The sequence below is a fragment of the Mytilus trossulus genome, chromosome 4 (genome assembly GCF_036588685.1).
Source record: "Mytilus trossulus isolate FHL-02 chromosome 4, PNRI_Mtr1.1.1.hap1, whole genome shotgun sequence".
NCBI classification, from domain to species: Eukaryota; Metazoa; Mollusca; class Bivalvia; order Mytilida; family Mytilidae; genus Mytilus; species Mytilus trossulus.
Window position 1 is genome coordinate 76783334 of NC_086376.1, and position 24101 is coordinate 76807434.

At 35.2% G+C, this 24101-nt stretch overlaps 1 protein-coding gene across 1 annotated transcript; it reads right to left on the reverse strand.

Moving 5' to 3' along the window:
- Positions 1-14188: 14188 nt before the first annotated feature.
- On the reverse strand, positions 14189-21166 carry LOC134716814 (uncharacterized). The gene is made up of 2 exons (XM_063579824.1): positions 14543-21166; positions 14189-14325 (listed from the first exon to the last, which is right to left on the reverse strand). The coding sequence occupies exon 1, from the start codon at positions 21164-21166 to the stop codon at positions 14831-14833; it is 6336 nt and encodes a 2111-aa protein (XP_063435894.1). The 3' UTR covers positions 14189-14325; positions 14543-14830.
- Positions 21167-24101: the final 2935 nt, after the last annotated feature.

Consider the following 24101-nt stretch of genomic DNA (forward strand, 5'->3'; position numbering starts at 1 on the left):
TCTACCTTGGTGGTGTGTGGTAAGACCTCAGCCGATGTCGCAGCAGTGCTTTTGGCCTGCACCCACTGGTTGTAACGCTTGGCGTCCCTTCTTTTGGTGGATGGGGGTTTACTTTTCAGGGCCGGCTTGGCTTTACCGGAGGATACCTCTAGTTCCGTAGCCTTTGTCCACGTTAGCTGTACAGTCACCTGGTCAGTGCTTGCCGAGAACTTCCAGGCAGGTACCTTTCCAGTCAACTTCATGGCTGCTAAAAGAGCATTCAATTCATCAGGTATTTCCATAATGATTGTCCAAAAAGTGAGTGAGTAGTGTTGAGCTGAGATCTGTACGAATACTTCAAACGCGACAGAATTCAAGATTTAATATGAAAAATAGTTTTTATACCGTCCCTTTTTTATGAGTGGCCGTTCATGTCATTTGCGCGATTATATACGCGTATATAATTTTCAACGCGTATATATACGCGTATATTGTGGTTTTCAACGCGTAAATTGTGGTTTTCAACGCGTATATTGTGGTTTTCAACGCGTATATTGTAGTTTTATACGCGTATATTGTTAAAATAAACACGTTTATACTAAAATCCAATTTATTTATTATATACGCGTTAATATACGCGTAAGCAATCATTATATACGCGTTTATATACGCGTTAATTGCATAAATATACGCGTTACTATACGCGTATGAAATCATTATATACGCGTAAATAAACATTCGTTTGTCTTTTTGTTTTAACCAATGAAAACTGCGTTTTAAACTAGTTTGTATATATATCACAATTGTCAGAATGAAGTGCGGTTCTTTCGACCAACATACGTAATTAATCTCAAGACTTTACACCGTTTTATTTAAATTTCATTTATATGAAAGTTTGTTGCCTATAATTAAAATAATAACAAACAGTGTTTCTGGAATATTTGCTTAAACTATTAAAGCATGGGTCCCTTTTCAAAAGTCTCCCAACGAATAAGTAACAGGGCATTAACCGAGCGCTGGAACAGGTACATACGCGCTAATCGGGTTATTTCATCTCTCAGAACACAAAGTTACCACCAGAGACATGCACCTAATTCAAAATCGATTTATTTCAAGGTGCAACACATACCCCGCGTATTAAAAGCGAATAAGGAACGAAAAAGTAACAGGTTATTAACCGAGCGCTGGAACGGGTACATACGCGGTAATAGGGTTATGCTATCTCTAAGAACACATTGTTACCACCAGAGGCATGAACACAATTGAAAATCCTTTCTAAAAGGTGCAATGTATAACACACGTTTTATATTTAGATAAGTAACAGGGTATACACCGAGCGCTGGAACGGGTACATGCGCGCTAATAGGGTTATTTCATCTCTCAGAACACATAGTTACCGCCAGAGACAAGAACACAATTAAAAATCATTTTCTAAAAGGTGCAACGTATAATACGCGTGTTATAAACAAGGTATTAGTCAAGCTCCGACACGATGTGCATGTACACCCCGCTAACATGTTTTGTAGCTGATCATGCGGTATGGGCTTTGCTTATTGTTGAAGACCGTATCCTGACCTATGGTTGTTAATTTCTGTGTCATTTTGGTCTGTTGTGGGGGAGTTGTCTCATTGTCGATCATACCACATCTTCATTTTTATACAAGCGGTAAAAGGTGATTTTACCTCTTGGAACCGAGAACCAGATCTTCAAACATACGAATATAAAACAATTAAAAGGTAGAGCGTATAAAAACAATATAAGAAACAAATAAGTATCGAACATAAACCAACAGGATCGGTTGAGCACAAACACATATAAAGAGGTCATTAAAAGGTAATTTTACCTCAACAAATTTAGAACTATAACCAGAGATAAGAATGTACACAATTAAAAAGGGGGAAGGATATCAAAAATCGAATAAGTAACGAATAAGGAATAAGTAATAAGTAACAAATAGGCAACGAATAGGTAATAACGAAAAAGTAACGAACAGGTAATAGGGAATTCGTAACGAATAGGTAATAACGAAAAAGTAACGAACAGGGAATAGGGAATACGTAACGAATAGGTAACGGATAGGGAATAGGGAATAAGTAACGAATAGGTAACGAATAGGGAATAGGGAATGAGTAAGGAATAGGTAACGAATAGGGAATAAGTAACGAAAAAGGAATAAGTAACCAACTTGACGTCCATGTTGAAGACACCATCTGTGCATGTCGGAGAAAATGTACCACTATAATTTGTTTGTATAATTGTCCATTAAATTCAAATTCATTGTTTCTTAGTATTAATTTAACAGATGCCGTTAAAACTTTTTTGATGGGAATATTTAAAGTATATTCTTGTGTGTCAATTGATTCTAATGCATTGATAACTGTTTCTTCTTAGTTATTAATGTTCATATTTGAGTACATAGACGTTACATCATAGGCAATAAGAATGCAATCCTTGATGTTAGATCACATATTAAAAAAACTGAAACGTATCAATATTTACCAATCACTAGTGCACATCCGAAAACACACATTCACAAGTATTACAGTTTGCAAGTGAATCTATACGTCATATTAGAAATAATAGTGACACCAAGGAGTTAGGTAGAAATTTAACTAACTTACAAGATAAGTTTATATTGAAAGATGATACTGTAAAAATAAAACAGAGTATGTTATTAGAAACGTTAGAAATACTACAAGCAGAAAAACAACCTTATTAAAGGCTGATAGGACAAAGAATGTTCCACTCACCCTCCTTACTAAACATAATCCAATGGTACAAAAATCTAAGTAAGGTTATAAGAAAAAAATGAGCAATCTGCAAAAAGACAAACAATGTAGTGAAATCTTCACCCAGGTGCCTATCATAGCGTATAAACGTACCAAAACAATCAAAGAATACCTTGCTAAATCAAGGAAATAGTTGGGAGACTTTTGAAAAGGGACCCATGCTTTAATAGTATAAGCAAATATTCCCAAAACACTGTTAGTTATTATTTTAATTATAGGCAACAAACTTTCATATAAATGAAATTTAAATAAAACGGTGTAAAGTCTTGAGATTAATTACGTATGTTGGTCGACATTCTGACAATTGTGATATATATACAAACTAGTTTAAAACGCAGTTTTCATTGGTTAAAACAAAAAGATAAACGACTGTTTATTTACGCGTATATAATGATTTCATACGCGTATAGTAACGCGTATATTTATGCAATTAACGCGTATATAAACGCGTATATAATGATTGCTTACGCGTATATTAACGCGTATATAATAAATAAATTGGATTTTAGTATAAACGTGTTTATTTTAACAATATACGCGTATAAAACTACAATATACGCGTTGAAAACCACAATATACGCGTTGAAAACCACAATTTACGCGTTGAAAATCACAATATACGCGTATATATACGCGTTGAAAATTATATACGCGTATATAATCGCGCAAATGACATGAACGGCCACTCATACTTTTTAGAAGCACATCATCGTTATTGACACCTGGACAAGCGAAATTTGTTGAATAAATTAAAAAAAAAACGGTGAAATACAGAAGGGCTGATTAGATACAATATACATCATATACTTTAAACATACTTAATAAACACATTTTTAGCTTTTTTGACGCTAACTGACTGTTTATTACTGACGGCTAATTTCGACATCGCCGATAATAATTGAACTCTCATATTCATTTAATCAGTCGATTTTAATCTTTTGATAATGACAACGGTTTTGTAAAATATTTAAATTTAACTATTTCGTCATGTGTCAGTAAACAAATAGAGATGAAAATCAAGTAATCCAATACACAAATAATGCACGATTCAATAATGGAAAAACAATTATTTCATCATGGTTATTGATAAGACATACTTTTCATTTTGCTTTCAAAATAATTAAATACATAAGTCAGAGTTTAAATACCTAGCCAGATTTAAATTGTAAGATATAAACAATACATGTACATTGTCGGAAATACTAAATGTTTGCTTACTCGCTAAGAAACAGGAGAAACCCTCTTCATTCTGTTTTTAAATCTGGATGCAAATCGGGAAATTTTTACATGTAAATGTAATTACGGGTGACATGCATGATTGTCAAACCTCTGCCTGTTATATGGGTAATAAATATACAACCTCCCCCAATAAATGTTGACATAACAGGAAAAAAGTAATAAAAGCTTCTTTTAAGACTGCTCAAATAAAACAAAAAATAACTCATGCACGAAAAAGATATTTTGAAAGATTAACATTCCTAAGGTTTCTGTTTTATATTTTTCTCTTACCTTTTATTCTAAATTAAATTATCACTTCTGACTGAAACTAGAAAAGAGTTCTAAGCGAGTAATAGATAAGAGCATTCGTAAACATAGAAAGAAAATTAGACACAAGATAGAAAACTTAAAATCGATTAACCCGAAAGAATACTGGAAGATTTTGAACGGTGGTAAAAGGGGAAACAATCCATGTGTACATATTAATATTTTGTTTGATTATTTTAAGAATTTAAATTTAGGAAATTCTGAAGATGAAGAGATTGTTTAAGAAAATCAGAACAATGTAAAAGATTTAAATGTTATATTAAATTCACCTATTACAGAAGAGGAAATTGAAAAATCTTTGAGAAAGTTAAAAAAAATAATAAATCCTCTGGTGATGATATGATTGTAAATGAATATTCAAAACACTCATTTAGTGTTATGTCATAGGTGTTTGTGAAACTTTTTAATATTATATTTGACAGTGGAACTATCCCTGAAAATTGGCTTTCTGGAAATATAATACCTTTATTTAAAAATAAAGGTAACAAACATGATCCTAGCAATTTTAGACCTATAACAGTTATAAGCTGCTTTGGGAAATTATTTACTTCTATTTTGAATTCACGTTTGAATAAATTTTCCGATGATTTTTGTTTACTATGTCAGAATCAAGCTGGTTTCAGAGAATGTTATTCTACTACAGATAATTTTTTTGTTATCTACATGCTTATTAGTATTTTGAAAAATAAGAAAAAGAAACTGTTCTGTGCATTCGTACATTTTGCTAAAGCCTTTGATACTGTTTGGAGAAAGGGTCTTTGACATAATTACTTGTGAATGATATTAACGATAAAATGTATAATGTAATTTTTAATATGTACACTGGTATTAAATATCGTATTATGTATAATGGTTAAATGTCAGAATACTTTTCATGCAATATCGGTGTAAGACAGGGTGAAAATATGTCTCCTTTTTTATTTTCATAGTATTTGAACGACCTTCAACAGTTTATTGAAGAAAAAAATGTATGTGGTTTAAATTGTATTACTGATGAAATAGAGAATGAGTTTGATATCTACTTAAAACTGTTTGTGTTATTATACGCAGATGATACAGTGTTATTTTCGGATAATGCATCCAATCTACAGTTGCAATTAGATATATTCTTTGAATATTGCAGTAAAACTAAGATTATATTTTTTTCTGGTGGTAGATTACCCAAAAATATTAACTTTATATATGACGGAAATGCATTGCAGATAGTCAATGAATTGACATATCTTGGGTTGAATTTTTCAAGAACAGGTAGCTTTATGAGTGCTAAGAAGATTTTAGTTAGGAAAGCAAATAAAGCAATGTATGAAGTATTGAAAAATGGGAGGTTGCACAACTTGTCAGTGAAATCACAATATGATCTTTTTGATTAAATAGTGAAGCCAATTCTCCTGTATGGGTGTGAAATTTGGGGTTTCAGTAATACTGATATTATAGAAAAAGTGCACCTAAAGTTTTGTAAACTATAATAATTAAACCTTAAGAAGTCGACACCCAATTTTATGATTTATGGTGAACTTGGTATGTATCCTATGAGTGGCCGTTCATGTCATTTGCGCGATTATATACGCGTATATAATTTTCAACGCGTATATTGTGGTTTTCAACGCGTATATTGTGGTTTTCAACGCGTATATTATCGTTTTATACGCGTATATTGTTAAAATAAACACGTTTATACTTTATTCCAATTTATTTATCATATACGCGTTAATATACGCGTTATTTGCATAAATATACGCGTTAATATACGCGTTATTTGTGTTAATATACGCGTATGAAATCATTATATACGCGTTAATAAACATTCGTTTGTCTTATTGTTTTAACCAATGAAAGCTGCGTTCTTAAACTGGTTTGCATGTGACAATTGTATAACGGTCCGTGTAACACTTATCAAATCAAAGTTTTAAAAAGTTTTGAAATTTTAGATTTTTGGAATTTTGATCCAAGTTTTAAAATATCAAAATTTCAAATTGTGTTAAAGTTTTGAAATTTTGAAATTTTAACCAAATTATTAAAATATCAAAATTCTAAATATCGTTTATAAATTTGATAGTTTAGAAATTTGATCAAACTTCTAAAATACTAAATCTAACGCGCAATTTTAATTATTTCACTTTTTGAAAGTTTGATTTTTCAAATGTTTGCTTAAAATATCAAAATAGAAAAGGGGCAATAAGAGGGATATCTGTAAAAAGCGAAAGGAAATAAAAGCGGAACGATAAGAAACAATATGAATTAAAAACATACTGATACTTAAAAGTTTATGTATGAAATAAAACGGACAGTTGTAAGCGGTGAAAAAATAATGACAAAATTAATATTTCTTCAAAGAAGATACCAGACGTACGGCTCTGATATTGACCATTTTACCTGCTGGTTTTTCTAGCACCCATATTTTTGGAGAAACAGGAGTAACAGTAAAAACTGAACAACTCGCAGTAGTTCATATAGTATGGTTATGTTGAGCATGTATATATACATTTTCTACTAAACTCTTAAGCAATAAAAAAGCCCAATACACGATGTATTACTTCTTTTGATTTCATTTTTTTTTCTGTTTTGCTTTACGACTTCTTACTTTCTGCAATCATGTTGGCTAAAGAATATGTCATTTCATGTACAGAATGAACGATCATCTTAAACGTTTTTATCTATTCTTTGTAAGTTGTTTGCCCTAAATATTCAGCTTTAAGCGTTCCGTAAGAAGGTTGGTCAAGAAAAGCGCTCCATGATACTGAATGCACGGTGTCCTAATTAAGGTTGTGCTAGTCCACAACGTGGGAGGTTTTTAATATAATCTTATTTACGCTGAAATTAAGACGGTACTAAGATCCAATATCACAAAATTGGAGCCAAGATATTGTTACAAGGTATCTACAACAACTCATCATAGATTGATACCAGGTTATTAATTTTGCCGCTTTTTGCGCCAGACGCGCGTTTCGTCTACAAAAGACTTATTGACACTCGAACCAAATTAAGTTAAAAAGGCAAATAAAGTCAAATGAAATTGAAAAGGCCAAATAAAGTAAACTTTTAAATCCAACGTATAGCTCTGGTTTTGTAAAAGTTGAAACCTTTCATATCATATATAAATGTATACCATAAACATTATTTTCACGAGCATTTATATTTATGTAATAGTTACCGCTGTACTACATTTAGCACCCAACTTTCATTCATGTTTATGTAATATTTGCCGCTGTACTACATTAAGCACCCATCTATCCAGTTGTAGGTGTTGGCATTTTGAAAGTTGAAAATTGTTTTCAAAAGTTTATATCAGCGATAAATAGTAATCTTCTGGGAAACCAATATTTAGATAGTCACTATTTTTTTACTTGATACTACCACTAGGGGCTTCGATAATGGTACATTAAAATTATTATGATCCTCAATTTGATGATATAATATTCTGTGCCAGCAGAGGACAAAAGAAAAATTCTCCATGCCTTTAATGTTAGATATGAACCAGATAAGTTGATTAATAGCGATGAAAAACTTAAAAAAAAGTTAGCGCTTCGACAAAACAACCTCACCCCACTTTTAAATTCAAATGGTTGCTCCCTTAAAGACAACGTTTGGACTGGTTATCACACACGTAGCTCCATTATAGGTTCTAAATCAACCACTGTTTTATAATAGTAAACAAAAGCAATAGATTTTTTTGTATTAAAGGATATTGTTGTCCCGTATTTGAATTTTGTTATTTGGGTATTTTTAAGTTATCGTACGACAATCGACTTTGAGCAAACTAAAAGTTCACATGTACACCCAGTCATAATGGAGTGTGCAAAGAGAAGCCGCACTGTCAGCTGCATGATGATTTTTTTTCCATTTTTGGCCGTACACCAATGTTGCTCTCGAAAAACCAGTCCAATGTAAAACGCTGAATTTTAAGTAAAGAATTCACCTACGGAACGCTGAAACTGAAATTTGAAATTTAAGAAAAATAAGAACGAAACAATTAAAGAGGTTTTTGACCAAAGTGAAGTTAAAACATATCTACTAGTAGTTTAATTGAGGTATCGAGCTGGCGTATGACAGTAACTGCTAGACTTATATATAGAAGTCCTTTGTTAGTTTATTATCATTGTCATATTGATTAGTTTCTTTTGTTTCCTATTCTGACACATTAAAGTGCGTTTTACTGTTCGTATTACTGTGTGTTTTTCATTCTTTATTGGCTAGAGGTATAGGGGGAGGGTTGTGATCTCACGAAACATATTAAACCCCGCTGCATTTGTGCGCCTGTCCCAATCCAGGAGCCTCTGTCCTTCTAAGTCTTGTATGATTTTGATTTTAGTTCATTGTTATATTTCGGAGTTTAGTATTACGTCTATAATCACTGAACCAGTACACTTTTTGTCTAGGGGCCAGCTGAAACACGCATAGCACAACTTTCATTGCGACGCTATATATTAAGTATTCCTTCCGTATCATTTCTGGGAACTGAAATAAATCTTAAAAGGCAATATATGTTCATCAGGCAATCGATAAACATGAAGGAAAACGTTTTAAGTTGTATATGCGACCGACGCGCTTTTTCTGGATCTACCTTCATCAGGAACGTCAAAAAGGCGAATAATGCTATTTGGTTAACTGCATGCGAGTTGGTCATTTTTCACTGGTATTTCTAAATGTTGGGCACTGGGAACACAAGATAGCTTTGAATTATTTATCTCAAACACTAACCTTATACATGTATAAGAGATTTAAATCAACGTAGTTGATTCCGGATTAAAAAGGTTTAATTATATTTTTTTTTGATAGATGCACAACCTTAAAATTTCAGGATACTGTTATCCCATGTGATGTCTAATATGTTTCATAAAAAAAAAACGACTTCTTCTTTTCATTATTTATTTTGTTATTAAGAATGTTTTGATATATTTCATGCTATTTATTTATAACTAAGAATAGTTCTTATCAGAGCCGTGTTTACATCAGTGTTTACAGGTACCCCTCTTGTCGCCCCTTTATATTTTTGATATTTTAAGCAAACATTTAAAAAATCAAACTTTCAAAAAGTGAAATTATCAAAATTGCACGTTATGTTTAGTATTTTAAAAGTTTGATCAAGTTTCTTAACTATCAAATTTATAAACGATATTTAGAATTTTGATATTTTAATAATTTGGTTAAAATTTCAAAATTTCAAAACTTTAACACAATTTGAAATTTTGATATTTTAAAACTTGGATCAAAATTCCAAAAATCTAAAATTTCAAAACTTTTTAAAACTTTGATTTGATAAGTGTTACACGGACCGTTATACAATTGTCACATGCAAACCAGTTTAAGAACGCAGCTTTCATTGGTTAAAACAATAAGACAAACGAATGTTTATTAACGCGTATATAATGATTTCATACGCGTATATTAACACAAATAACGCGTATATTAACGCGTATATTAACGCGTATATTTATGCAAATAACGCGTATATTTGTAACACTCAGAAACGTGTCCTTCCCCCCAAACGTGTCCGATTCCCCCAAACGTGTCCACATTGACGTCACTGAACTGCAAAAGATGTCTAGTTAAAAACATCGCCAACGCGTGTGATTTATATAAACGCCCAAACGTGTCCATTTCTCAACAAATCCCCAAACATGTCCAATCCCAAAAACGTGTCCATATCAAGCGTTATTTGGTTATTGCTATTCCATTAACGTATACTAATTGTTCCATTTCATTAACAATATAGATAGTGTACATTTTTAAACCGGCCGAAAAAACTGGGTAAAGTGGGGGCGTCATTTCGGCTATGTAGTATGTAAATTGTAAGCAAACATGTTTAGTTATACTGTATCCCTTTCTCTGCACATTAAAATTTGTATGTTCTCTCTAAATGTTGTGAATCACCGGCAACTGGTCAAAAGTAAATTTATACAGTACAAATGGAAAAAAAATAAAAACTTGTAACCTATGTTCTCTCTAAATATGCATGAAATACTTGCAACTGGACAATACGCAATACTCAGTTTAAAGATAATTTAAACAGTATATATAGAACAGTAAAATTATTAAAACATGTATGTTCTCTAAACATGCATGAACTATTTGCAACTAGAAATACGCTATCAACAGTTTAAAGTTAATTTATATAGCAAATGTAAAACTGTTTCGCTCTAATTATGCCTGGAGTACTTGCAACTGGACGATACAGTCTAGAAAATTAATTTATACAGTACAAATTAAATTTGCAATTACGGTAACCACTAATAACCGGCGTTGATCACATAACATTCATATTCATAAAAAGAATCTATAAAACCAATGCATGAACTATTTTGCAGTGGACGTTATGTGTCTTGATCGTGTATCTTTAGTGATGCTGGAAACCTAACATTTGTTAAAAAAAAACCCGGATAACCAGTTGATGATTTGATGAGTTTTTGAAATAAACACAAATTCAGATAGAGAACTATTACCAAAAGTAAAAAAAAAATACTGCTTAACGCCCACTTTACAAAGTCACCGATTAATTCAACTCTATAGTTATGTGCAGGTTCGCTCTAAATGAGTTTGAAATACTTGCAACTGAACAATAAGCAATTTCAATCAAAAATTAATTAACAATTACAGATAAAATTTTGAATTATGATATTCATTAAAAACCTACATTTAAAATTAACTAAAGCTAATAAATGAAAACTTTGTCAACTGTGTCCCCATCATAAAATTGCCGTAAATGTTATCAGGGATTTTATTTAGGAGATACATGTATTAACGCGAAATGACATGAGACGTTCTGGCGTTAAATATTGGACACGTTTTGGCGAATAACATTTATCGGACACGTTTGGGGGTTATGAAATCGGACACGTTTGGGGAATATTGTACATTTCGGACACGTTTAGGGAAAAAAGACACGTTTGGGGGAATCGGACACGTTTGGGGGGAAGGACACGTTTGGGAGTGTTACATATTAACGCGTATATGATAAATAAATTGGAATAAAGTATAAACGTGTTTATTTTAACAATATACGCGTATAAAACGATAATATACGCGTTGAAAACCACAATATACGCGTTGAAAACCACAATATACGCGTATATATACGCGTTGAAAATTATATACGCGTATATATCATCATTCATTCATCAGTCACGTCTCAGTCCTTACAGCTGAACGGACGTGCTGGGTCAGCTCTCCTTTACCCGCTATCTTCGATGAGGGTTTATTGCTAGATGGTCAACGACATACTACTAAGATGACAGAAACCAATCCATGCCGTACAGAGAGACGTAGTAGTTGGCGTACCCGCGTTAACATGCCTCCAAAACCATTGTCTATTATGGGGAGTGTCATGCCGATTAACGTCCGAGGGCTGTATCCTAGGCTGTTGGGTGATACGACCTTCATTTTACTGCCTCACGGCTTTGGTCCTGATAACGCTTCCTGTCATCTTTAGAACTACGTCCACGATTCATCTGCCAGTACTCCTTCATCGAGGCTAGCGGGCTGCCAAGCTGACCAAACTGGCCCTGAAAGCAGCCGTTAGTGAAGAAAAACATTAAAATAGTAAACAAAACAAAAAATCAACTCACCAAAACCAAGATGGCGGCCTACATATTGCGACCTCCACTACTTGTTCCTGACCCATGGCATCAAATCATTTAAAGCTCACCAAACGCCTTCGGGCACCGAGCCGACCGTGCGAGGGCCGAAAGGCCAGTCAAGGTCGTTAAACACTTCCATATATACGCGTATATAATCGCGCAAATGACATGAACGGCCACTCATAGTATCCCATGTCTTTATATATACAGCTGCGTATGGTTAATTTTTGGTCAAAAATGGTTAACGGGGATGATAACAGGATTGCTAAAATACTAAACAAATACATGTTCTTGAAAAATTCGGACAACCAATTTAGGTCAGATTGGTTGAAATACATTAAAAATATATTAGATAAACGGGATACAGCAATATTTGGTTGTCACAAGGAAATTTCAATTCTAAGTGGTTGGGTATTAGTTTAAAACAAAAGTTATTTGATCAGTTTCAACAGAAATGGAGAGCTGATATTGACTGTTCGCCAAAAGGTTTGGCCTACAAATTGTATAAACAAAATTTTGAATTTGAGGAATATCTGAATATTTTAAATGATAAAGATAGAATTATAACATATTGTAGATTTCGTACGGGTAACAAATGTAACCATAAGTTACCCATCGAAACTGGTAGATGGAATAAGATTGAGCGAAACCTTAGATATTGTAACTTATGTCATTGTAACGAGATTGGTGATGAATTTCATTACACTTTGCAGTGTAGTTCTTTGGCAAATTTTCGAGCAAAATATTTGGATACTTTTTCTTACACAGATGTAAAATACTAAAATTTGAAAAACTATTTCAGTTAAAAATAAAAAATAAGTTGAAAAAGCTGTGCAAGTTATAACTTTTCAAGTGAGTCTTCCTGGTTAATCACCACTCTTCTTTACTATACTGTTTATTATATATCATTTGTTATTTTCATCTCATCTTGTCATGTGTGTTTGTGTTATGATATATGACTTTTGATGAACTTCTTTGTACCATTGTATCTTTATGGTGTTTAAGAAATAAAGAATCTTGACTCGAAAACTAGCATATTTTAACACACAAGACACAAAATCACAATCCCGTTATATGAATTTTATTTCTTGAATTAGATCCTTCTCACAGGAAATATCCTTCTATAATAATTAATTCAGAGATCTTCAAAATTGACGAAGAACATATAGAAAAGAAAGAAATGAAATCTAAAATGTGTTCGTCAATCCGTGTACAAAGAAAGAATGGAACTTTATCCAGTTCAACCAAAAATCCATCTGAATTTCACATACCTCTTGATCTGATGATATTGGTATTGTCTCTGTGTTGTAACAAACACAGATGTTTCAGCATATTTTGTACATAATTAAAATAACTCTACCAAGTTGTAAAATGCTGGTCCTAAGCATGAAAAATGGAGAGAATTCAATTATTTAGTCGATTTATAAGTAAAAATAAATGATTTCATAAAATTGGCAAGACAAGATAAATTCACCAATCTTGTAAGACAAGGCGAACGTATGACAGAAAGTCACAGGACAAAAAGTCATAGACAAAAATTCACAGAACAAAAGTCACAATTCAGTTTTGAGATTACTACACATTTATTTTGAAAATATTCTTTTCACATTTTTCTTGAAGTTTTATGTTTCAAGCAACTTTGTAATAAAAATCTTCTCAATAAATATCAATAACGAACAAGTTATTGTTATGAAAATAAAATGTCAAAGTGACTTGGAACCTAAATGGCTTCATTTTGCCAATATAAATATCCTTTGCATGATTAAAATTTAATACATCTTCAATTATCAAGGTGTATGAGCTTTTTTCTTAACTTAAAAAGGATTATATGTAATAAAAACTTAAAGAAAATATTTCAAAATATATGTGAACAATTGTCAAAAAAATATTTGTGACTTTTTGTCCTATCAAATTTGTGACTTTATGTCCTGTGATTTTCTGTCCGTTTACCGACAAGACAAGATAATTTATTAAAACTTAGGTACTCGTTACAAAATTACAAGTCAAGATTCTTATATGAAAAAAAATCTCACTTTCACTTTGTTTCTTTTTAAGGTAAATAAATAACATGTTTTTTTTAATTTCATTCTTCAAGTTTTAATTATTTATTTTTTCCAGACAGTCAATTGACATGACAATAGTTAACTAAGGAAGTTGATAATCAATCCTCTGAGACTCTGTTTAAATGTATTTAAAACGAATGTAGAAAGTCACAGGACAAAAAAATCGCAAACAAAAAGGTCAAAATACATTTTTTTTTAGAAAAAAAGTCTTTGAATTAGAAAAACACTAATTTTATGCTGAGCCGGACTCAACTAGTTTAACCAGGTGACTGCAATCGCAATCTCGATGAATATATAACGAACACAACTTGTTTTGATAAATTGTAATTAATATATTCCACCAGAAAGGTTACAAGTAGTCAGTAGATTGGTAAACTGAAAGAAATAAAAATACAATATTTTACAATGTGTACGAATTAAATATGAAAGTTAAATACAAGATTATTAATCGAGTCAAAAACGAAAGTAGAATTTACAGTTCATTTCTCGGAATTAAATAACTTACAGTTCGTATGTATTTATAAATTACTTATCCAAATATAACGGAGTTAAACAGATTAATTTTCACAGTTTATGATTGAATCAAACGTACTTGACAGTGGTATGTCTCGATTTCCTCAGAAAGTTAAAGTGTCGTCCATTTCCATGTGTTGAAAATATTGAAGCGGACGGTGTCACATAAATTATAGGTAGTCGATAAATACGGTGATTTAAGAAATCGGTCCAGTTCAATTTGTTCCGGATGAATATGAATTATGTAATAAAATTGAATATGGAACAGAATACTCCCCGTCTGATGTTTAACTGATATCACTATTTCAAATATATCACACACTTGAATATCTGATGATATAAATCCAAGGTATCACTGTAATATTAATTATACACAGTCGTTTTCGATGAGAAGAATCATGTCCACGATCGGTCGTGTGTAGACGGATGCTTTTCCATTTACAATTATTCGTACTTCTGCTTTTCGGACATGTTCGTCTGAACTTTTAAATGAGTTCACTATAATTCCAATTGGCCATTGGGTACGGCAAAGGTTTTTGTCCTTTAGAAGAATGACGTCTCCTTCGATGAGATCGCGGCGATCTTCGGTCCATTTTCGTCGTTGTTGTAGTAACGGCAGGTACTCTTTTCTCCAACGGGACCAGAAAACACTGGCCAGAGCCTGTACACGTCTCCATTCGGCTAGACATAGATCCCGTTTGTCGAATTCTCCAAGCTGATCTGAAGTAAAGATGTAATCGGTCTTTTGTGTCAGTAACATAGCTGGTGTTAAGATTAGCGGATTCTCTGGATCTGTTGATACTGGTACCAGAGGTCTTGAATTGATTATTGCTGAAACTTCTGCCATGAATGTATTAAGCACGTCATGCGTTAGACTCCTTCCAGCGGCGTTGATAAGCATAGCATCAAGTATTCTCCTTGCGATACCTATCATTCTTTCCCAGGCTCCACCCATGTGGGACGAATGTGGCGGATTGAAGATCCAAGTTGTACCAGTATTATACAAAAAGTTCTTGAAGGGTCCATCTTCGACGTTGATAGAGTCAATCTTTAGATCGTCGATTGCGCCAATAAAGTTTGTTCCACGGTCGGATCGGAAAGTCTTAACTTGACCTCTTATAGCGGCGAATCTTCTGACGGCGTTTATGAAAGCTGAAGAGCTCATTTCCTCAATTAGTTCGATGTGAACAGCTCTAGTCACTAAGCATGTGAAAAGAATTGCCCAACGTTTTGAGTTTGCGTATCCACCACGTGTTTTACGTGAAACAATTGTCCAGGGTCCAAATGTGTCTATTCCAACGTTGGTAAACGGAGGTGACGGTTCAAGACGGTCCTCTGGCAAATCAGACATGATTTGACACTCAGTTTTTCCTCTTAGCTTGCGGCATGTCACACATTTGTGAATGAGAGAAGAGATCAAACGCTTTGCTCCGACGATCCAGAATCCTGCGGATCGAATCGCTCCATCTGTGAAGTGGCGACCTTGATGTTTTATCTTGTCATGGTAGTGTCGGACTAATAATGTCGCTATATGATGGCGTCCAGGGACGATCAATGGTTTCTTTTCACGGAGGTTTAAGTCAGATTTAGCAATACGGCCTCCAACTCGTAATAGTCCTTGTTCGTCCAAAAACGGATTTAGGTTAGCTATCGGGCTCCGCTTATTAATTTGTTCCTGACGTTTAATGCAATCTATTTCATCTCCGTAAACTTCATATTGAGCAGATGTTAAGATGAAATTTTCGGCATTCAAAAAGCCTTCCAGAGAAGTCGCTGGTGATGCCTTTTTTGACCCGTGTAAACGGGAGAAGCGTTCTAAAAAGGCTATAGCTCGCACAAGTGATGTCCAGTTGGAGAATCTGTTAAATCTATCAGTTCCGATACCTTTACGCTCAGGTGTGGCAAATGTTTTTGCAACATTAACAGTTGCACGTATTTCTCCATCTTCCTCTGGGTCTATTAGCTGATATATGTCCTCAGAATTCTTCTGTTCTGAGAAAAGAAGTTGTCTTGGTCCTAATAACCATTCACTGCTATGAATTTCGTGAGCAGGTACGGACCTCGTTCCCGAATCTGCGGGATTACGGTTAGTTGGTACATAATTCCATTGATTTGGAGAGCTAAATTTCCTAATCTTCTCTACTCTATTAGCGACATAGATAAAGAACCTTCTTGTATCGTTACTGATGTAACCTAAGACAACTTTACTGTCTGTGTAGAATTTCACGTTGTCTATTTGTAAATCTAAGTTATCCACAATCGTTTGTGTGATCTCAACTGCTAATACGGCAGCAGATAGTTCAAGTCGTGGAATAGTATGACCACTTGTTGGTGCAACTTTAGCTTTCCCAAGAATGAAACCTATGTTAGGTTCACCACTACTGTCGGTCGTTCGTAGATATGCAACAGCTGCTATGGCTTTTTCTGATGCATCAGAGAAGACATGTAACTCCTTTGTGGCGGTTTTGCTGAGATACGGCACGTAGGTACGTGGAATGCGCAATGTTTCTATAGCAATTAGAGTATCTCTCCAAGATTTCCACTCAGCTGCTGTGTCATCAGAGAGAGGTTGGTCCCAATCGACGGTTTCTGATACTATTTTCCTTAATAGGAGTTTCCCTTGTATAATCACCGGAGCCAAAAATCCCAGAGGATCGTAGAGACTGTTTATCGTCGATAAAATTCCTCTCCGAGTGATCGGTTTGTTTTCTGAAGATAATTGAAATAAGAATTTATCAGTGTTTACGTCCCAGCTGAGACCAAGACTACGTTGTAGGGGTTTGCTATCGGATTCTAGGTCTAGATCCTTAAGATTTGAAGCCAAATCACTGGCATGAAACGCAGACATAACTTCTGCACAATTAGATGCGAACTTGTGAAGCCTTAAGTTTCCATACTTCGATAATGCTTGCTGAGTGTCCTTCATGAGCTTAACAGCTTCCTCTGTTGTAGGACATGACGTAAGACCGTCGTCGACATAGAAGTCTCTTGTAACAAAACTAGTCACGTGACTGCCGAACTCTTGTTCTGATGCTTGAGCTGCTTTTCTGAGTCCAAGTGTAGCAACGGCAGGTGACGGACTATTTCCAAAAACATGAACTCTCATGCGGTATTCGACAAGGTTCTCTTGTAGGTCGTTGTCTTTATGCCATAAAAACCTCAGATAATTTCGATGGTCTTTTCTCACTACAAAGCAGTGAAACATGTGTTGAACGTCTGCAGTTACTGCGACCATTTCTTTCCGGAAACGCAGCAGTACTCCAAGAAGATCATTGGTCAAGTCTGGACCTGTTAGCAGGACACTATTGAGTGAAATTCCGTTACATTTGGCGGAAGAATCAAACACTCCTCTGATCTGATCGGGTTTCTTTGGATGATAAACACCAAATAATGGCAAATACCAGCACTCTTCATGGTCGTCCAATGGTGGAGCGAGCTCTGCATGATTATTGTCTAGGATCTTACTCATGAACGTAAGAAAGTGTTCCCGCTTAACTGGGTTTCTATTCAGACTGGTGTCTAACATATTAGCACGATGAAGAGCTTGTTGTCTATTGCTTGGCAATGGCTGTCTTGGCACTCGGAACGGCAACGGTGCTACCCAACTTCCTTCCGAGTCTCTCACAAATTCGTTGTCCATCTGCTTCATGAACATTTTGTCCTCATATGACTGTCCAGGCTTATCATCGTCCCTCGTTTTTTCAAAGAGTGGCGATTGTAAATCTTTCGTTACAGGGTCTGTGTAGTTTTCTCGGATGTCAAACTTGCTTGTGCATGGTTGAAAGGTTGAAGGTTGTCCCGTAGGTAAAATGTTGGTTATTTTGACATTTAACTCGAGAGGCACATGCTGCTTATTAATGCAAGTTTCTCCTATCACTACCCAACCTAGCTTCAATTGTTGTGCATATGGAGTTCTGGATGGTCCTATGCGCTGGTCAAGCACATGGTGTGCTTCTATAAGGTCTCTGCCAATTAAGAGAAGAATTTGGCAATGTTCATCTATGGGTGGAATGCTACCCCTAAGTTCTTTTAAATGAGGGTGATGCATTGTTACTTCCGGAGTAGGTATTTCGTCCCTATTATCGGGAATATGATCGCATTCTATCAGTACAGGGAGGTCAAATTTGTCATAACCATTGATTGATTCCATGACGAAACCTCTTCCTCTTTTGCCGGAAGTGACTACTTTGCCGGAGCATGTTGATAAAGTATAGTTCTCCGGTTTATCTTTGACGTCGAAGAGATTAAAGAATTCGGGCGATGCTAGTGACCGGTTGCTTTGGTCATCAATGATGGCGTACATGCGAATAACTTTGTACTGATTATCTTTGTGATGAACATTCACAGGAAGTATTTTAGCACAAGATTTCCCGCCATATGTATCTTTGCAGATCTCAGTACAGGTAGAGTTAACTGAGGTTGCTTTAGTTTCAGCCGATTCTATAGGCTCCCCGCCGTAGGTTTGCTTAGGCGAGCTAGACTGAGAATTTGCAGGTTGCTGTGGTCTAGCGATGTGAAGTGCGGTAGTGTGTTGTTTACTTCCACATTCTTTACAACTTATGCGTGCATTGCATTCCCGGCTCCTGTGTGTGGTAGAATCACAACACTTGTAACATACATTGTTTTCTTTCAAAAGACCTTTGCGCTCCTCTATTGACTTGGCTCGGAACGCTCGACATTCATTTAAGGAATGCTTTGTATTGTGCAGAATACAAAGACCTTGTTTGCTGGCGTCTCCAGATTGCTGCTCAATCGCTGTTTTATGGGTGCCAACTTTAGTCTTGGGGTAAGACGTAAACCTTGGCGCAGCACCTTTTGTATTTGGTGTGGCTTTTGACCCAAAGATGAACCCAGGGTCGTTTTTTGTTTTGCTTATTTCTCTGACGAAGGCAGAGAATTCTGTGAAAGGTGGAAAGGCAACTTCATATTTGGACTTGTATCTTGTAGCCCTTGTGGTCCACTTTTCTTGGAGTCCGTACGGTAATTTTTCAACAATAGGATTAATCCCGGATGAGGAGTCAAAATATCCTAGCAAACATCCCAGCTTGGGATTTTCCTTGTGATATTCTATTTCTGATAGAATGTCGGATAGTTCGTAGAGACGTGTGTTGTCCTTATTTGTTAAGGTAGGGAACTTGGCAAGCTTACTCATGAGAGAGGCTTCTAACATTTCTGGAGCACCATACCGCTCGTCAAGCCTCTTCCATAATCTCTGTATCCCTATGTTAGGATTATTGGCGTTCGACGCTCTTATGCTAATGGCGTGTTTAGCAGACTCTGGACCGAGCCACTTGATCAGTAAATCGATCTGTTCTGAATCAGAGACTTGTAACTCATCCGTCACATTCTTGAAGCTTGCTTTCCAAGTATGGAAGGATTCTGCCCGATCGTTAAAGCTTGTTAACCGGGAGAAAAGCAGGTCCTTACGTAAGAGGAATCTAGTTATCTCCGATGTGAGGTTGATTTGTTGCTGGTGTGCAACAGGGATCTCTTCTATAACTCCCTGTTTTTGGTGTTCAGCAGGGATCTCTTCTATGACGCCTTGATTTTGGTGTAAGACAGGGATCTTTTCTGAAACGCCCTGTTTTCCTGTGCCAGTTATAGTTCCCAGATCTGGGAATACATTAACAGTTGGTGACTTAGTACGTGTAGGCAATACCTTAGGTGTTTGTGATGGCAAGTTCAGTGCCACAGATGGCACGAACGCTGGCGCTGCATGACCCAGCTCAATTTTAACAGGCATTTGTTTTTTCTTTTGAGGTTCTGTTACTTCCTTTACAGCGGGTGATACTGGAAGTTTATTGACGAAATCTTGCACACGCTGGAGCGGGTCTTCCTTATCGTCAGGGAGATCACTAAACGCTTGGCTGTCATCATATTCCAGGATACGGGCCTCGGCTTCTGCGGCTGCAGCCTCTTTGCGTGCTTCTAGAAGGTTTAACTTGGCCTTCAGATCGGATTTTTCTCGGCTTACACGTGCAGACTCTTGTGTGATTTGTGATTTTCTGCGTATGGCCTCTTGTTCTAATTCAGATTGTCTGAACAGGGCTTGTTCCTCTAACATTGCTTCTTGTTGTAGGATAAGTGAATGTTGTTCAACAAAGGCTATTTTTGATTTAGCGGCCTCTGCTTTGGCGCGCTTCCTCCGTGCAAGACTTGACATGTCAGAGACATTGGAGCTACCGCTGTGCGAGCTTTTCTTGCCCTTAGATATCCTCGTTTTTGTTGATTTAGCCGTTGTCAAGGTAAGGCGATGTTCGTGCAAAGTTTCAATTGCTAGGTCAACTTTAGACATTCGGATATCCGTTGACAATTTGCAGGTATCAATGTCTTGAAGGCTGTCTAATGTTTTTGTACTTTTGAGAAATTGCAAGTACTCGTCTGTGAGCCTGCGATAATTAGTACAGTCTTGTACAATTTTATCCTGTGCCGTTAACAATTGCTGGAGGTCGTTAGGAGGCTTGGTCGTTTCTAATAATCTAGATTCTAGGTTTGACCATAGGGCCTCTAAGTCGTTATAGAACTTGTCGCGTTTTTCTATAAAGGCTCCCTGTCCCCTTTCGGTAAGTTCGCGCACTCGCCTAGTCTCTGCGCTTTCATCTAAAGGTGTTTTGTTAGACGGATTTTGTAGTAGTTCTAGATCTGGGACATTTCCCTCTGGGGGCTGAACCTCTTCTTGCTGTTCCGCGTGACTGGGATCCATGATCTAAATCGGCAATGTTTGTTCAACGTTGTTGGTTTGCTGCCTAGGACGCACAAGCTGTGTTGCGTAGTGTCGATGTAACAGCTACGAACGATGCTCCGTTGTAATATCTGATTCGGAGATGTGTAGACAAGTTGTTGTCAATTTACTATGCTGAGCCGGACTCAACTAGTTTAACCAGGTGACTGCAATCGCAATCTCGATGAATATATAACGAACACAACTTGTTTTGATAAATTGTAATTAATATATTCCACCAGAAAGGTTACAAGTAGTCAGTAGATTGGTAAACTGAAAGAAATAAAAATACAATATTTTACAATGTGTACGAATTAAATATGAAAGTTAAATACAAGATTATTAATCGAGTCAAAAACGAAAGTAGAATTTACAGTTCATTTCTCGGAATTAAATAACTTACAGTTCGTATGTATTTATAAATTACTTATCCAAATATAACGGAGTTAAACAGATTAATTTTCACAGTTTATGATTGAATCAAACGTACTTGACAGTGGTATGTCTCGATTTCCTCAGAAAGTTAAAGTGTCGTCCATTTCCATGTGTTGAAAATATTGAAGCGGACGGTGTCACATAAATTATAGGTAGTCGATAAATACGGTGATTTAAGAAATCGGTCCAGTTCAATTTGTTCCGGATGAATATGAATTATGTAATAAAATTGAATATGGAACAGAATAAATTTTAAAAGCATTTTTTTTTCAGTTTTACTTGAAGTATTCTATACAAACAACTTTGTTATTTAAATGTATTGAATAAATATAATAATGATAAAATAATTGTTATGTACTAAGGAATATATCATTTGCATGATCAAAATTTAATGAATTTAAATTTATCAAGGCTTATGGAGAGTTGTCTCATTTGCACTCACACCACATCTACCTATATATATTATGAACAAATATTCAAAGCCTAGAAATGAAAATATGTAACGAAAAGAAAATATTTTAAGATCTTACTCTTATATATTCAAATAATTGTTAACAAATTAATTGTGACTTTTTGTCCTTTGATTTTTGTCCTATCAAATTTGTGACAATTTAGTTTATATCCTGTGACTTTTTGTCAATATACGATATTGAAATTGTCTGCATTACATATCTATAACTGGACACTTCATTAAATCATTTACTTGAAACGAATTATTTATTTCTGTCTTCTGAAACATCTTCTGCATCTTTAAATATACCTATTGGATTACAGGAATGAGTTAACCCAAGGGAGCAGTCATTTGAAACAGTATTTATTGTCGAGTATTAGTTTGTCTGGCGGATTGTCTAGTTTTGTCAGTGGGTCAGAGTTTCACTCCAGGGTAACGAAAATCCTATATCAACACCGAGCGAAAACGTTACAATATATTACCAATTTGTATATCTTTCATTACTCTGTCTATCTATCACCAATCTGTGCATCTATCACCACTCTGTATATCTATCACCACTTTGTACATCTTTCACCAATTCGTATATATATCACTAATCTGTACAACTATCACCACTCTGTATATCTATCACCACTATGTATATCAATCACCACTCTGTATATCAATCACCACTCTGTATATCTATCACCACTCTGTACACCTATCACCACTCTGTATATCTATCTACCCTCTGAATATCTATCACCCCTCTGAATATCTAACACCACTCTGTATATCTATCTCCAATCTGAATATCTATCGACACTCTGTGCATTTATCACTACTCTGTATATCTATCACCACTCTGTATGTCTATCACCACTGTTTATATCTATCACCCCTCTGAATATCCATCACAATCTGTATATATATCACCAATATGTACATCTATAATCACTCTGTATATATATCACAAATGTGTACACATATTACCACTCTGTATATCTATCGACCCTCTGTATATCTACTTCTGATCTAAATATAATCACAAGTTTGTCTATTATCAACCACCCTGTATATCTATCACCACTCTGTACACCTATCACCACTCTGTATATTTATCGACCCTCTGAATATCTATCACCCCTCTGAATATTTTGCACCACTCTGTATATCTATCACCACTCTGTATATCTTACACCACTCTGTATATCTATTAACCCTCGGAATGTCTTACACCTTTCTGTATATCTATCATCACTCTGTATATCTACTACCACTCTGTTCATCTATCACCACTATGTATATCTATCGACTCTCTGATTATCTATCACCCCTCTGAATATATAACACCACTCTGTATATCTATCACCACTCTGTATATCTATCACCAATCTGAATATCTATCACCACTCTGTACATCTATCACCACTCTGTATGTCTATCACCACTCTGTTTATCTTTCACCAATTCGTATATCTTTCACCCCCTCTGAATATCTATCACCAGTCTGTACACCTATCACCACTCTGTATGTCTATCACCACTCTGTAGGTCTATCACCACTGTGTATATCTTTCACCCCCTCTGAATATCTATCACCACTCTGTATATCTATCACCACTCAGTATATCTATCACCCCTCTGAATATTTAACACCACTCTGTATATCTATCACCACTCTGTATATCTATCACCAATTTGAATATCTATCACCACTCTGTACATCTATCACCACTCTGTATGTCTATCACCACTCTGTAGGTCTATCACCACTGTGTATATCTTTCACCCCCTCTGAATATCTATCACCCCTCTGAATATATATCACCACGCTGTATATATTTATATATCACCACTCTGTACATCTATCATCACTTTGTATAGCTATCACCACTTTGTACACATATCACCACTCTGTATATCTATCGACCCTCTGAATATCTAGCACCCTCTGAATACCACCACTCTGTATATCTACCTCTGATCTGAATATCAACCACCCTGTATATCTATCATCACTCTGTACACATATCACCACTGTGTATA